General features: G+C 44.7%; 1 protein-coding gene across 1 annotated transcript in view; it reads left to right on the plus strand.

The window, feature by feature from the left end:
* The window catches only part of TRAPPC14 (trafficking protein particle complex subunit 14), a 42627-nt gene that overhangs the window by 20610 nt on the left and 5684 nt on the right, over positions 1-16333 (plus strand). The window contains exons 4-9 of the mRNA XM_068272127.1: positions 7494-7580; positions 7665-7785; positions 9493-9640; positions 12310-12392; positions 12471-12640; positions 12733-12887. Coding sequence (XP_068128228.1) covers positions 7494-7580; positions 7665-7785; positions 9493-9640; positions 12310-12392; positions 12471-12640; positions 12733-12887 — 764 coding nt within the window. The remainder of the gene's footprint in view (positions 1-7493; positions 7581-7664; positions 7786-9492; positions 9641-12309; positions 12393-12470; positions 12641-12732; positions 12888-16333) is intronic.

The following is a 16333-nucleotide window of genomic DNA, read 5'->3' on the forward strand; positions in this document are numbered from 1 at the left end:
ATTTAAAAAAATATATAGTTGCAGGTTTATGGTGAAGGGAGTGAATACAAATCAACAGAAACCAAAGAGAACAAAACCAGCCTCTGCCAAAGAGTTACTGAGCCTCATTGTCTCAGCACCGCAGCGTTGCTACTGTAAGTGGGCGGGTGCAAGCCTGACGGCCCTCTCCCATGCAGTCACGCTTGTACGGGGGCTGACACACAAAATGGCTGCCAGGCTTGTGTGTCCCCGGCACCCACGTGCCTGTTTACTGTTCCAACACGGCTGTATTAGAACAATAAAGCTCTGTAACGTTTGACAGAGCCCGTCCTTCTTCTCTTATGTTAGGGGGCCCTAGGCAAGGCAGATGATTTGGCGGTCCATTTGGTAAGTTGAAATAAAAAGAGAGGCCAGAGAAGGTGGCAGATGGACCCCTCGAAACTCACTAGGCCCTAGGCACCTGGCTAGGTTGCCTGGTAGATGATCCTGCTCTGGTTACAATCTGGGCCTGTCAAAATGAGAACATATCTGCAGGATTGTTCTGCATTTTTGTTCTAGTTAATACTTGCCATTAGCATGATTTCTCTTTCTTATCCTGTAAACTAATTCCTCTCCCTTAAAGCGGATCCGAGATGACTAAAGTTCAGATGGTTTACACAGCAAATCTAGCTGCAAACAGCTGTAATAGAATAAGAATATTTCTTCCTGTGATACAATGACAGCAGCCATGTTGTTTGTAAACATTACACAGAGGCAAGCTTATCTGCATCTTGAGCCATCAGCCTAATCCCCTCTCCTCCTCCCTTCTGCCTCTGAAATCAATGGCTAGTAACACCTCCCCCCTCCTCCTGCCCAGACTGAGCTCCCATGAGCCCTTGCTACTGCCTTGGCTCTCTGAAAACCTGTGGGCGTGGCTTTTTTAGTTTATAGGGAATTAGAGTATTAAAACAAAAACAAAAAAATATTTGGCTTGAGGAATGCCCTATAAACAATTGGAAAGGAACACAATTATGCAATGTGTAAAAGTTCACCTCGGATCCACTTTAAAGGGGAACTGAAGAGAGAGGTATATGGAGGCTGTCATGTTTATTTCCTTTTAATCAATACCAGTTGCCTGTCAGCCCTGCTGGTCTATTTCTTTGCAGTAGTATCTGATTAAAACCAGAAACAAGCATGCAGCTAGTCTTGTCAGATCAGACTTATAAGTCTGAACCACTGAAACACCTGATCTGCTGCATGCTTGTTTAGGGGCTATGGCTAATAGTATTAGAGGCAGAGGATCAGCAGGGCTGCCAGGCAACTGGTATTGTCTAAAAGGAAATAAACATGACAGCCTCCATATACCTCTCTCTTCAGTTCTCCTTTAAGGTGCGTACACACGCACTACGGCCGGAAACGACGGGTCCCTCAGACCATCCCGCTGGGCGGACGTTCAGCCGACAGTAGTGCGTGTGTACGCCTTGTCGGCGGACTGATAAGGCTGTTTCAGCGCGTACACATGGACCGCCATATCCAATCATTGAATGTCAGACCCGCCATTCACGAATGCCCACTTCTCCGTAACTGGTACCGATTGGCTTGCGAGTGGGACATGGCTCTGTCATTTGGGCCAATCACTGCACTTGCTCAGTAGCAGTGACCTGTCAGTGGGTGTCTTTCCTTAAAAAACAAAGTAATGACGCCTACTGACATCTGATAGGTCACATCTACTGACCAAGTGCAGTGATTGGCCAAAATAATGAAGCCATGTCCTGCCTGCGAGACCATCGGCACCAGTTACAGAACAGCGGTGATTGGCAGGTCTATTATATGCCTGCAGTTAATTGTAATGTGTAGGATTGGTAAAGTGTGGAACAACTGGTAGTGAAAGGAGTGCTTATCAGCTAACACTAATTATATGTAAATATTAACATGTACATCCTGATAACGATGTCCATGGGTGTGTGAAACATTTATTTAATGCCTTGGGTGTGGGATACAACTAGAGATTTTGCATACAAGCTACAGTAGGAGCTGATAGAAATCGGTAGCTGGTTCTGTGGAAATGTATGCAGCTGGACCAATCAGGATCATCCGCTATTGAATTTGATTCCAGGCTGCATACATTTGTATGTAATTTGTTGCTACATGTAACTTATTGGCATCTCAATGCTGGTAGACTGTTGTGTTTAGGCTCAGGAGAGCGGGCGTGTGACTAGCGGGATTAGCTTGGTGTGTATTCTGTTGTGCCATGTATAACTTGTCATTGTTGTGTTGAATAATATTAGATAAATGTTACAACTGTGCTCGAACATAGGATGCCATTTGACCCACTGATTCCAGCGATCCACAATGTAGTTTGGGAAGTTGCGCTCAAGGTCCAATTGCCCCCTATTCAAAGCACCTGGGGGTTCACACTAAAAAAACAACTAAAAACCACACATAGTTAATACTGTATGTATAGTATGGGCGTATAAATACCATGTTGCACTCCACCGGGACGCGCCACCACTGGGAAGGAAGACAGACACTCCCACTTTGCAAGCACACTCGCCAACGGACCACTTGGTGTTTTACGCATTTTGAGAGAGATATGACTCAGCAAGGGGGCTATCTGTGTACCTCCAAGCTCCTCCCCATGTGTTTCATTAGAGATATAACTCATCAGGGGCTGTCTATGTACCTCCAAGCTCCTTCCCATGTGTTTCATTAGAGATATACAGTGGTGTGAAAAACTGTTTGCACTTTTGCATGTTTGTCACACTTAAATGTTTCTGCTCATCAAAAACCATTAACTATTAGTCAAAGATAACATAATTGAACACAAAATGCAGTTTTAAATAATGGTTTTTATTATTTAGTGAGAAAAAAAGCTCAAAACCTACATGGAGCTGTGTGAAAAAGAAATTGCCCCCTGAACCTAATAACTAGTTGGGCCACCCTTAGCAGGAATAACTGCAATCAAGCGTTTGCGATAACTTGCAACGAGTCTTTTACAGCGCTCTGGAGGAATTTTGGCCCACTCATCTTTGCAGAATTGTAATTCAGCTTTATTTGAGGGTTTTCTAGCATGAACTGCCTTTTTAAGGTCATGCCACAACATCTCAATAGGATTGAGGTCAGGACTTTGACTAGGCCACTCCAAAGTCTTCATTTTGTTTTTCTTCAGCCATTCAGAGGTGGATTTGCTGGTGTGTTTTACAATACAATACAATAACATTTCTATAGCGCTTTTCTCCCATAGGACTCAAAGCGCTTAGGCTCTCTCAGATTCAGTAATTAGTAGGATGAAGTATTCACACAACAAAAGTTATATTTCTGCAAATGCCAAACTGAACAGGTGGGTTTTCAGTCTGGATTTAAACACGTCCAGGGATGGAGCTGTCCTGATCTGTTGAGGTAAGGAGTTCCAAAACGTAGGGGCAGCATGACAGAAGGCTCTGGGACCAAAAGTTTCCAAGTGGACTCTGGGTATGACTAGATTATTAGAACCTGTTGATCTGAGAATGCGGGGATTGCTACGCAGCTGCAACATATCTTTCATGTATCCAGGGCCTAAATTATTCAGGGATTTAAATGTCAGTAGGCCGATCTTGAATAGGACCCTCCATTCTATAGGTAGCCAGTGAAGGGAGTGCAGGACTGGCATTATGTGGCAGTGACGGGGTTGGTTGGTTAGCAGTCTGGCAGCAGTATTCTGTATCAGCTGTAGGCGGTACAAGACCTTTTTTGGAAGGCCAGTGTAGAGAGCATTGCAGTAGTCCAGTCGGGATGTGATGAAGGCGTGGACTAAGGTTGGCAGATCTTCTGGGGGTATGAGGTGCTTGATTTTTGCAATGTTCTTCAGGTGAAAATAGGATGATTTCACCACAGCAGAGATTTGAGTTCTGAAGTTTAAATCCCAATCAATTAGAACTCCCAGGCTACGCACATGATCAGAGCTGCGCAGATCCGTGCCTCCTATTCCCAGTGGTGAAGACTGCAAGTTAAGTTGTTTTGTTATCATGCTCTGCCCTCCTATCAGAAGGACTTCAGTTTTGTCTGCATTTAGTTTCAGCCAGTTGTCATTCATCCATTGCTGTAGGTCACGTAAGCAGGCGTTTATAGTTAGAGTTGGGTCTGTCACACCAGGCTTGAAGGAAAGATATAGTTGAGTGTCGTCTGCATAGCAGTGGTATGTCAGGCCATGTTTTTGGATTAGTTTTCCCAGCGCTCATTGTCATTGGGTCATTGTCCTGCTGCAGCACCCAAGATCGCTTCAGCTTGAGTTGACGAACAGATGGCCGGACATTCTCCTTCAGGATTTTTTGGTAGACAGTAGAATTCATGGTTACATCTATCACAGCAAGCCTTCCAGGTCCTGAAGCAGCAAAACAACCCCAGACCATCACACTACCACCACCATATTTTACTGTTGGTATGATGTTCTTTTGCTGAAATGCTGTGTTACTTGTACGCCAGATGTAACGGGACACGCACCTTCCAAAAAGTTCAACTTTTGTCTCGTCGGTCCATAAGGTATTTTCCCAAAAGTCTTGGCAATCATTGAGATGTTTTTTTAGCAAAATTGAGACGAGCTTTAATGTTCTTTTTGCTTAAAAGTGGTTTGCGCCTTGGATATCTGCAATGCAGGCCGCTTTTGCCCAGTCTCTTTCTTATGGTGGAGTCGTGAACACTGACCTTAATTGAGGCAAGTGAGGCCTGCAGTTCTTTAGATGTTGTCCTGGGGTCTTTTGTGGCCTCTCAGATGAGTTTCCTCTGTGCTCTTGGGGTAATATTGGTTGGCCGGCCACTCCTGGGAAGGTTCATCACTGTTCCATGTTTTTGCCATTTGTGGATAATGGCTCTCACTGTGGTTCGCTGGAGTCCCAAAGCTTTAGAAATGGCTTTATAACCTTTACCAGACTGATAGATCTCAATTACTTTTGTTCTCATTTGTTCCTGAATTTCTTTGGATCTTGGCATGATGTCTAGCTTTTGAGGTGCTTTTGGTCTATTTCTCTGTGTCAGATAGCTCCTATTTAAGTGATTTCTTGATTGAAACAGGTGTGGCAGTAATCAGGCCTGGGGGTGACTACAGAAATTGAACTCAGGTGTGATAAACCAGTTGTTATTTTTTAACAAGGGGGGCAATCACTTTTTCACACAGAGCCATGTAGATTTGGAGTTTTTTTTCTCACTAAATAATAAAAACCATCATTTAAAACTGCATTTTGTGTTCATTTATGTTATCTTTGACTAATAGTTAACGGTTTTTGATGAGCAGAAACATATAAGTGTGACAAACACGCAAAAGAATAAGAAATCAGGAGGGGGGGCAAATAGTTTTTCACACCACTGTAAGTCATCAGGGGCTGTCTATGTACCTCCAAGCCCATCCTACGAGTTTCTTCAGAGACATGACTCATCAGGGACTGTCTATCTCCAAGCTCCTCCCATATGCATTTCGTGAGAGATCTGATTTATAAGTGGCTTTCTCTGTACCTTCTGTACCTACGCGTTCTGCTGGGGATATGACTCCTCAGGGGTTATGCGTTTTTTAATTGCTTTTTAGGGCGATCCCACGGTACTCTAAATAGGAGTGAATTGGACGTTGAGCGTTCCCAAACAACAATAATGAATAGTATGTTGGTGGTACTGGAAGAATTGCAGTGAAACTGTCCCTTGTGGATAACATGCCTTGTACTAACCCACCTAATGTCTCTTTCTGTCACTCTGCATGCAGGGGTCTCACTGTCCTGTGTCTTCTGTAATGTCATCTGTAATGTCTCACAGCACAACCAGACCAGACATAACTAAAGATGGCCGATGGGATCCCAGTCATTCTGCTGTGCATGCAAACTTAATGCAAATTGTATTCCGTTTGGAGGCAGGCTGGTCAGAAAGTGCGTTTGATTGGCCCAATTCCAAACTGCATACATATGAAATGGACATGTGAGCTTTGATGTTGTGGTGCCTCCATGTATTCACACACATTCTCAGATTAGTATCTGGGAAAACTATGCAAGATATAATATATTTGCAATATTTTATTTAGAATGTTGGACCTTGTTTTAAGGGCCACTAGTGGGGGGCGGGGGAAACTTAATCAGTTAAAACCTGACAAATGACAGCTTTTGGACTAATCCATATTCTCGTTGGGGATTCTCAGGGTTTTTTCAAAAGCTTTTGCTTAAAATGGACCTAAACTCTTGCACAGGACAGAAGGAAAGCAGAGAAATGCACCCTGTATGTATTTAGTGAGTTTGGCCAGTCTAATCCCCCCTCATCTGTGACGAATCACCACTGTAATTTGATCTTAGCTGACTGACATAGCAGCTAAGTTAACACGGGATATTAACCCTTTGTCTGCGTCCATGAAAGCAGGAAGTAGACATGCTGCAGATTTATTGCAGTATTTGTAACCGCTGTATCAAAGAAATGTTTTTCTTTAAAGGTCATTACGCTGTTGCGTATCGTTTAGAGCAGAGAGGACGTTCTGAGTTTGACTGCCAAAATAGTGTACAAGCAAGTAAGGAGGCTTGCTGGTATCTACTATTTTGGCAGTTAAATTTAGCAACTGCCATTCAAAAAATTGAGTTTTAAAACCAAACCCTGAAAATCCCCCATGAGGAGATAGACTAGCCCAAACTTGCTTTTTATTGCTATAGCGGTCTTTTAAACTTTGTATACCCCTAAAAAAAAAATAATAAAAAAAAAAAATATATATATATATATATATATATATATATATATATATATATATATATATATATATATATAATCTATCTCCAACCAGATTTTTTCCTGGTAGCTTTGGACACTCATCTAGTAGAAGCCTGTTTTGTTGTATGCAGAAGGGGAGAACATGTGGAAGGCTCCTTTGTACAGGTATAAAAATAGCATCAGCTATTGGCCAATCTCCAGACAGAAGGCAAATGACCTTTAGGGACGCATACTAGATTTTCATCCGGATCAACCAAAAAAAACAGTGTTGATTATAAAGTGCGTAATGGCAGCTTTCATAATCTTTCAAAAAGTTGAAAAACTTGCCATACGAGATAGTGCTGAGAGTACAGCACTGCCCTGTCTGTCTTACCTGCCAGAACATTCATTTTCCTTAGCGTAGTGGTGTGCTGTCTGTTTCCTGTCTCTCTTTTAAAGTGTATCCAAGCCTAAGCTCGGGTCAAAAATCACAAACTTACCTTAGAAGGAGGATCCTGTGGATCCTGTGGAGGCTTCGCACAGTGTCCTTCAGTGCCTCTTTGCCGCTTGCAGACCTTCCAAAGATTTCTTACAGGAGTTTGTTGTTTTTTCATCTGAGCTTCGGCTTGGGTCTGCTTTACCGTCAGGAATGGTGGGCACCAGGGAACCCAGAAGTAGAGGAAGTTGAGGCACCACAGGTTAGCGTTTGGTCAGTATGGTTGGTTTGGTGACGTTCTGAGGCATTACAGGTTCGCTTTAAGCTTCCTACTAACTTTTCCCTTTGTTAGAAGCCTCCCCCTCCTTTTAGAAGCTCTGCCCCCTCTCTGAGTGACCTCTCTTCTCTCTGGCAGTGAGTACCCTCCTCACCGTGCTCCCACCTCCCACCCTCAGGTGCCGCCAGTTCAACGTATCCGGGAAGCATCTTACAGCTCTGAAAGGTGAGGCCCGGGAGAAGCGGGAACAGTGAGTGTAAGTAGATGTTATTACCGCCTCACCCTCCCCTGTCTCTCTCCCTCTCTCAGTGCTCAACACCTCCTCTCAGGATGACCTCTGTATTCGGGATGTACGGATCATCCCCAACTTCAACGCCAGTTACCTTCCCGTCATGCCCGATGGCTCCGTGCTGCTGGTGGACAATGTCTGGTAAGGCACAGAACGGTTTCCTTTGTCACACATTAAAGAGGACCTGTAGTGAAAATAATGTAATGTATAGAATTGCTTCTTTTTTACAATATTAATGTATACATTATTTACTCAGATTGCCCATTGTAAAATATTTCTTCGCCCTGATTTACATTCTGAAATGCATACTGGTGGTGACATCTGAAAGGGGTACTTTTGCGAAAAATTGTAAAATATCTGCAAACATAGACCAATAAGAAGTACGTTTTTTCCAGAGTAAAATGAGCCATAAATTACTTTTCTCCTATGTTGCTGTCACTTACAGTAGGTAGTAGAAATCTGAAAGCAGCAACAGGTTTTGGACTAGTCCATCTCTTCATAGGGGATTCTAAGCAAGGCTTTTATTCTTTATAAAGATATTCCCTAAAAATGATTTAAACATGCTGGCCAGCTTCCCTGCTCCCTACACAGTTTTTTTGGCAGTTGGACAGAGCAACTGGCATTCACTAAGTGCTTTTGAAAATAAATAAATCCCTGAAAATCCCCCCATGAAGAGATGGACTAGTCCAAAACCTGTTGCTTCTGTCAGATTTCTAGTACCTACTGTAAGTGACAGCAACATAGGAGGAAAGTATCCTTGGTCATGAGATCACACTGTGGGTGGGGCTTCACCACAATAGCAGCCACACAGACCCCCCTGATGATCTATCAGAGAAAAGGTAAAGATTTCTCATGGGAAAGGGGGTATTGGCAGACTTGCAGGTGTTTGAAGTGCCGTTGTCGCTTAACCCAGGCCGCAGCAATGCATGCCTGGGAAGATGTACTCACATGGAAGGACTACATATCCTGGCATGCTTTGCGGTGGTGGAAGACGCCAACACCGCCATGGGAGCTTGAAGCTACGGCACGTGCGGGTATGCCTGGACAAGTGGGCGGAACACATACAGGTGTGGAGCTAGTAAGCACCCCCTCCCCCTGAAGTCAGTATCCTTGTATGCTGGGGTATCCTTTTTCATAATTGTGTATTAGGCCTCGGATTAATACAGTTTGCACTGGAGGGAATAGAGTTCCTTTCCCCTTACAGAAGATGACGTGACCTATTCAGCATAGTCTGTAATGTGCTGCGGGAGATGTCAGGGCTATATAAATACATAATAATATGGTAGGAGATTAGATTATGACTATGGTAGGATTAGATTGTGAGCTCCTCTGAGGACAGTCAGTGACATGACTAAGTACTCTGTACAACACTGCAGAAGATGTCAGTGCTATATAAATACATAATAATAATAAGGTAGGACATTAGACTATGACTATGGTAGGATTAGATTGTGAGCTTCTCTAAGGACAGTCAGTGACATGACTATATACTTTGTGAAGTGCTATAGAAGATATCAGTGCTATATAAATACACAATAATAATATTCTGGTAGGACATTCGTTTATGACTATGGTAGTATTAGATTGTGAGCTCCTCTGAGGACAGTCAGTGACATGACTATGTACTCTGTAAAGTGCTGCAGAAGATGTCAGTGCTATATAAATACATAATAATAATATGGGAGAACATTAGTTTATGACTATGGTAGGATTAGAGTGTGAGGTCCTCTGAGGACAGTCGGTGACATGACTATGTACTCTGTAAAGTGCTGCAGAAGATGTCAGCGCTCTGTAACTGCATAGCAATAATGAAGTGAGATTTCACATCCTCGTCTTCTCTGTCCTCAGTCACCAGTCAGGAGACATCAGCATGGCCTCGTTCCTGCGACTGCACAGCTGCTCTTCCCAGTTACCCAGCATGCTCTGCTCCCTGGAGGAGCACAACTTCCTGTTTCAGCTGCAGGCCGGAGAGCGCCCCCCTGAGGATGCCAAAGAGGTAAGAAATGCTGTTGGGGCAAAATTTCTTTATTCAGTTTTGTCAATATTCGGTATTATTTCTGTGATAATTTTCTTAGAAATTCTTCTTCATATCTAATTTTTTGTCGAGGGCCAGTCATTCCACCCGTTCACCTTTTACACCTCCTAGACCAGGCATGGGCAAACTTGTCCCTCCAGCTGTTAAGGAACTACAAGTCCCACAATGCATTGCAGGAGTCTGACAGCCACAGTCATGATCATAACAGAAAATGCATTGTGGGATTTGTAGTTCCTTAACAGCTGGAGAGCCACGTTTGCCCATGCCTGTGCTAGACTGTCATTGGTCGACACTTCGGTACCAAGCTGCACAGCGTAATATCCTTAATATGCTGGCGTGTGTAATATGGGCGGAGCTACAGTGTGTGACCCCTCCCCCGGGTCACCTCCTTGCTCTAGTGATACCAGGTCTCCTTGTGCTGTAGTACAGGCCTCCTCCGATTCCCCTGATCCCACGATCAGCCATGTATCCCCCCCCCTCACCTCTGAAGCTTCCCACATTCTCCCTGAGACCACCGCTGCAGCCCGGGATGCCCTTAAAGTTTGTGCCCGCGCTCCTTTTCATGCACGTGGCCGTACAGCGCCTGCGTCAGTACAGCCATGCCTGCACAGTAGCATGGAGCCGCTTACAGCTGCACTTGTTTTTTATCCGCCTCCGGATCACAGCAGAATGAAATAAGAGCCAGCCGGGTGCCTCGTGTAGTGGTAGAAGATATTTCTTACAAGGCTTTCCTGCAGTTCAAATAAGGTGTAGTAAATACTCACATATTTATATGTTGCCATAATTCACTCACTCCAGGCAACGTATTAATTGGGCTAGACTTTGTTGCTTGGAGTAATTAGGCTGTCTCTAATTATATGTGTGTGGCCCAGGGTGCTTTCTCCTGACGCTCTGAGCAGCAGTAGTACTTCTCCAGGAGATATCTTGGGAGTAAAACTGTGGTTTCAAGTGCAGTGATAATCCTTAAAGAGTAACTGTCGGCATAAAATCAAAAATCAATCTTAAATTTTTATCTGGTAAACAAGTAATAAGGATGCTAACCAGGCAACCCAAAAGTTAAAATCACTATTACTTTTCTTGTTGATAAATGATCATTCCCCAGTTTACCTGACTTATTTGGTACACACAAAGGAAGTTGTAGGGCATGCTGGGTTGTCCTTTTTTTTTTTTTTTTTTTTTGCTTCTCTACTTCACCTCAGACTTAACTAATGCAGCCTGATTGGCTGAAGCCTCTTTCCCTCCTGTTTTCCCCTCCCACACCACTGTTCTTCTCTGATTGGCCAATATGTCTTATGCTGAGACAATGCACTTTCTATAGTGAAGGGCGGGCAATGCATACACAATCAGACAGGAGAGTAAGGGAGGAAATGACATCAGGATTGGCTTCAAAATAGCCACGGGTAAAATGGGAAACGCTAAGAAGGATTTTCTCTTTTTTTTTTTTTTTTTTTTAAACTGTAGAAAAATCACTAAAATCAAAACGTGGACAGTGCAATACATATGTTATGTAAGTAGAGCAAGTTTTTATCTACTTGTATATGTGTGTTTTTTTTTCCTGATAGTATGGCTGACAGCTCCTCTTTAAAGAGGAACTCCGGTAAACATTTTAGTGTTGGCAGGTGATGTAGCTGCTGCATGGTTTTTGACAGTTGGAAACAGCTTTAACCACCCTGGCGTTCTGATTAAATCGCCAGGGTGGCTGCGGGAGGGTTTTTTTTAAATAAAAAAAAAACTATTTCATGCAGCCAACTGAAAGTTGGCTGCATGAAAGCCCACTAGAGGGCGCTCCGGAGGCGATCTTCCGATCGCCTCCGGCGCCCAGAATAAACAAGGAAGGCCGCAATGAGTGGCCTTCCTTGTTTTGCTTATATCGTCGCCATAGCGACGAGCGGAGTGACGTCATCGACGTCAGCCGACGTCGTGACGTCAGCCGCCTCCGATCCAGCCCTTAGCGCTGGCCGGAACTTTTTGTTCCGGCTGCGCAGGGCTCAGGCGGCTAGGGGGGCCCTCTTTCGCCGCTGCTCGCGGCGAATCGCCGCAGAGCGGCGGCGATCAGGCAGCACACGCGGCTGGCAAAGTGCCGGCTGCGTGTGCTGCTTTTTATTTCATCAAAATCGGCCCAGCAGGGCCTGAGCGGCAGCCGCTGGCGGTGTTGGACGAGCTGAGCTCGTCCAGACCGCTCAGCTGGTTAACAGCTATTTTCTACAATGCAACACGGTTCACAGACAGAAAACTGCCAAAAAAAAGTACGTACTTTTCTTGTGGGAGGGGTTTCTTGTGGGAGGGGTTTCACCACAATATCAGCCATACAGTGCTCCCTGATGGTCTGTTGGTGAAAAGGAATAGATTTCTCAAATTTCTTAAAGAGGAGCTGTCAGCCATACTATCAGAAAAAACACCACACATATACAGTAGTATCAGCTACTGATTGGGATAAAGTTAAATTTTTGGTCGGAGTTTCTCTTTAAGGTTAGTTCCAAAGAAACAGTTACATTTCTTTCCGGGAAGGAGTCATTTGAAAGCTTGGTTAGATCTTGACAAGGTTTTCCACACCTCTCGCGCCACGTTTTGTTCTGTCTACCTCCCAGGATGTTTCCGATGGTCACATGTTGTGTTCTCTGTCTCTTCAGGGTTTGGAGGTTCCATTAGTTGCTATAATTCACTGGTCCACCCCAAAACTGCCATATACATCTGGGATTTTCACCCACTATAAGTAAGTAAGGTAAACTCCTCGGTAGAACGTACCAAACAGGAAGTAGTTTTGGTTAATCGCTACGGTCTTCTCTTTCAGGCTCCCAAGTATTCGTTTGGAGAGGCCGCGCTTTGTGATGACCGCTCGCTGTGACTCTCCGGTGCAGGTGCACAGGACCTTCCGGGTCACCTACACTTTGCTGAACGACCTGCAGGACTTCCTGGCCGTCCGCCTGGTGTGGTCGCCAGAGACCAATACAGCAGCAGGTGGTGAGTGGCGGCCATTAAGGCGGGAACCTGCAGAGCTGTGAGGGAGGAACGCAAGTAACGGCTCCCTAACGTCTCCTTCCCTGTCACGACAGGTAGATGTCTGTCGGAAGAGGAGCGCCGTCTGACGCAAGCGGCCCAGGAGGCCATGGTGTGCTACACTCCCATCAGCAGGCTAGGATTCTGTCGGAAAGGCAGCTCAGTGACCATCGGAGTCACTTTTATGGCTTTAAAGTCTGGCCTATTTGAGGTGAGAAGTGGTGATTTGCAGGGATGTGTGATCATGTTCTCTCCAGGCCAAAGGCCACATTCCCATTCCTCCTCGTCCTGTGACCCTACAGCCCGATTTGGAGCCTTGGCCTCCTTAAAGAAGAACTGTCGTGCAAATATTAAAATTCAAAACGCATACAAATAAGAAGTATGTTTCTTTCTAGGTAAAATGAGCCATAAATTACTTTTCTCCTATGTTGCTGGCATTTACAGTAAGTAGTAAAATCTGACATTACTGACAGGTTTTGGGCTAGTCCATATCTCCACAGGGGATTCTCAGCATGGTCTTTATTCTTTATAAGGACACTTCTGACAAAGATTTATACAAAGATGCCGGCCTGCCTGCCTGCTCACCGTACGCTTTTTTGGGGCAGTTGGACGGAGCAACTGCCATTCACTAAGTGCATTTTGAAAATAAAGAAATCCCTGTGATCCCCCCATGAAGAGATGGGCTAGTCCAAAACCTGTCAGTTCTGTCAGATTTCTACTACCTACTGTAAGTTACAGCATACAACATAGGAGAAAAGTAATTTATGGCTCATTTTACTCTGGAAGAAAAATACTTATTAATTGTACATGTTTACATATATTTTACATTTTAAGATTTTCGTAACACAGGGCCTTTCTGTTTCCTGCCATCTCATCCATTTTAATTTCCGAGGCTTCTCTGAAGGTTTGTTAACAATTAGGTTTTTATGGGAACAGGTTGTTAGGCTATTTCCCAACCCCCCAGACTCAGAGGACCAGGGTATCCTATTTAGTCTGGAACATCACCTTTGACCTGTCCAGCTAGTTAGGGCTTAGTGAAAACCTACCACTAGCAAGGCAGCCACCGGCATAGCTCTCAGGTTCACTTGTTCATGAAAGCCCCACCACTGTTTCCTCATGGGAGAAATGGACATGTTCAACACTCTTCTGAGTCTGCATTGATCCATTGCAGTTAGTGGAATGTAAATTTGGAACCCGCACAATAATTCGCAAAATGCCGATAAAGCGGATGACTGATGCAATCAGTGCACATCTATGAGAATGGACAGTGTGGCCGGGTACATTCCTGCTCTGTTGTTCTGTCTTCGGTTATCTCAGGTCCTTTGTCACTGCTGCCACACAGCTCGGCTGCACCGGACGGGACACTCGGCCAGTGTATAGAGTCCTGGCAGAAGCGGGCTCCCACTGGATTACATAAAACCCAATGAGAATCCTGATAGTAAACCAATGAGAATCCTCCCTGTTGCTTAAGTGGTGGACCATTGAGAATACACCCTGTTGCTAGGAAGTATTCTCATTGCTATCCAATGGGAGCTTGATTCTTTTACCAGGACTCCGATCTATATAGTGTCCTTTGCAGGGGAGCCCGAGCGATGGTGGCGATGGGGACAGCGGAATGGATGCACAACAATGGGCAGTGGGATACGCAACGGGGCACAGCATATCTACTGAGGATACTGTGCACTGTGAAGTCACTGTTGTGCATCCAGTGTAGTGGGAACCAGGCCTAAGATCTGATGTGCTGGCTGTGTCCTAAGGCCAGTTATAGAATCTGAAACTAGAGGCGGCAGGTGATAGCATTCCTGATCCCTTGTGAGGGAGGCCTGCGATATCTTGAGCAGCTGTACATATACTCCAGATCTGGGGCTCTGTGACCCCGGCTGGCATATGGGGGGCTGAGAGCAGAAATGTCATGTATGACCTGTTATTACCGGGGGTACTGCTCCTCTTCAGTACTCTTTTCAGCTGCACAGTACAGTCCATCTCTTGCGGCTCCTGTCCCTGCAGGTCATGTGACCTGCATCAGGAGCTGCAGGGAGACAGACTGGATGGCTTGGCTGAAGAGAAGAGTGAGGAGGACATGTAGCTCTGCTAAAAACAGATAATGCACGATACTTCCCCTGCTGCACTCTACTGGCGGATGGGGGTAGTGCAGGTGGCCCCAGTCAAAAATTTGATCCACAGCAACAGAGGAGAGCGAGAGAGACAGTCCAGACCATTCCCTTAGAACCTGGGTTCTCAACGTGTGGTACACGTACCCCAGGGGTACTTCAGATGGTTCCAGGGGGCACTCAGGCCTGATATATTTAACCAAGATCAGCAAATTTAGAGTTTTAGAAAATGATAATTTATTTAAACAATTCCAAATTATTGTTTTAGCTAATTTAAAAGCAATAGTAAATGCTTGGAAATTGTTTACAACCAATGATCATGTCCTACGATTAAGTATATAATTAAGTATATATTTGTCAAGGGGTACTTGTGCTCATGTTTACTCTGCTGGGGGGGGGGGGGTACTTGGTGAGTACAGGGTTTTGAAAGCGGTAAATACCAATAAAATGTTGAGAAACTGCCTTAAAGAGAATATATAATAACAAAATCTCCAAAACTCTCGAGACACAAATCCGGAGTGTCTACAGACTGACTGATCACAACCTGGAAATGGAATGTAAGGTCCGGCCGCTTCCACCAAACCTTCCACATCGTGGAGACGAGTAGGCATATGCATGATCTATAGCGAAATCATCCACCTAGATATGTGTATATGCAGTTTATGCTCAAACCCCAATGACTGCATCTACTTATGTAGACCTTAGAGGTCACCAAGAGATACCAGAAGCCAGGGTAGATGTCTCACCTACCTGCACTGGCACTGCATTCTGGGTAGAGCCAGACTGTAGCTTGAGGCCTGTCGGCGTTGGCTGCAGGAGGTTAATTCCGTCAGCCCACGGAAGGCATATGTCCTTCCTCTGCAGAGAGCGAGTCATCAGATAATTGTAGGCAATCTGAGGGATAATGAATCCCGGAGGAACAATACAGGGCCTCTTATGTTCTCATCAGAGCTGGAGAGAGGCTCTGACATAATAACATTGCAGCACTTATAATGCTACTCCGATAATGACAGGGGGAGAGCAGCCGGAGGAAGGTAGGCTGAAGGTCACACCGAGGTTTACTCATCAGAACACATAACAAGCTCACAGTCAGAGGGCCTGGCGGCTACGTTCTGAAGTGTATTCCTTCACATCGCAGGATGGAAGTGCTTCTTCTCTGGAGCTATGTACACAGTTCAGACTTTCCTTGGCCAAAATGATCACTTGTAGACCCCATGTTATAATATCAACAAGAAAAGGACTGTACAAAATCTGCACTACCAGTATGATACAAGAAATAGCAAATTTTATTGAACAAAGAAGACCATAAAAACACGTTAAAAGGGGTCCTGTGGTCCTGTGGACCACTACACAACATCCATTATACAGACACATGATAATGTCATGATAAACAATGCTTCACCTCATATAGTTTTTGTACAGTCCTTTTCTTGATATTATAACATGGGGCCCACAAGTGATCATTTTGGCCAAGGAAAATCTGAACTGTGTACATAGCTCCAGAGAAGAAGCACTTCCATCCTGTGATGTGAAGGAATACACTGGA

Source organism: Hyperolius riggenbachi, chromosome 3 (assembly GCF_040937935.1).
Source record: "Hyperolius riggenbachi isolate aHypRig1 chromosome 3, aHypRig1.pri, whole genome shotgun sequence".
NCBI lineage: Eukaryota > Metazoa > Chordata > Amphibia > Anura > Hyperoliidae > Hyperolius > Hyperolius riggenbachi.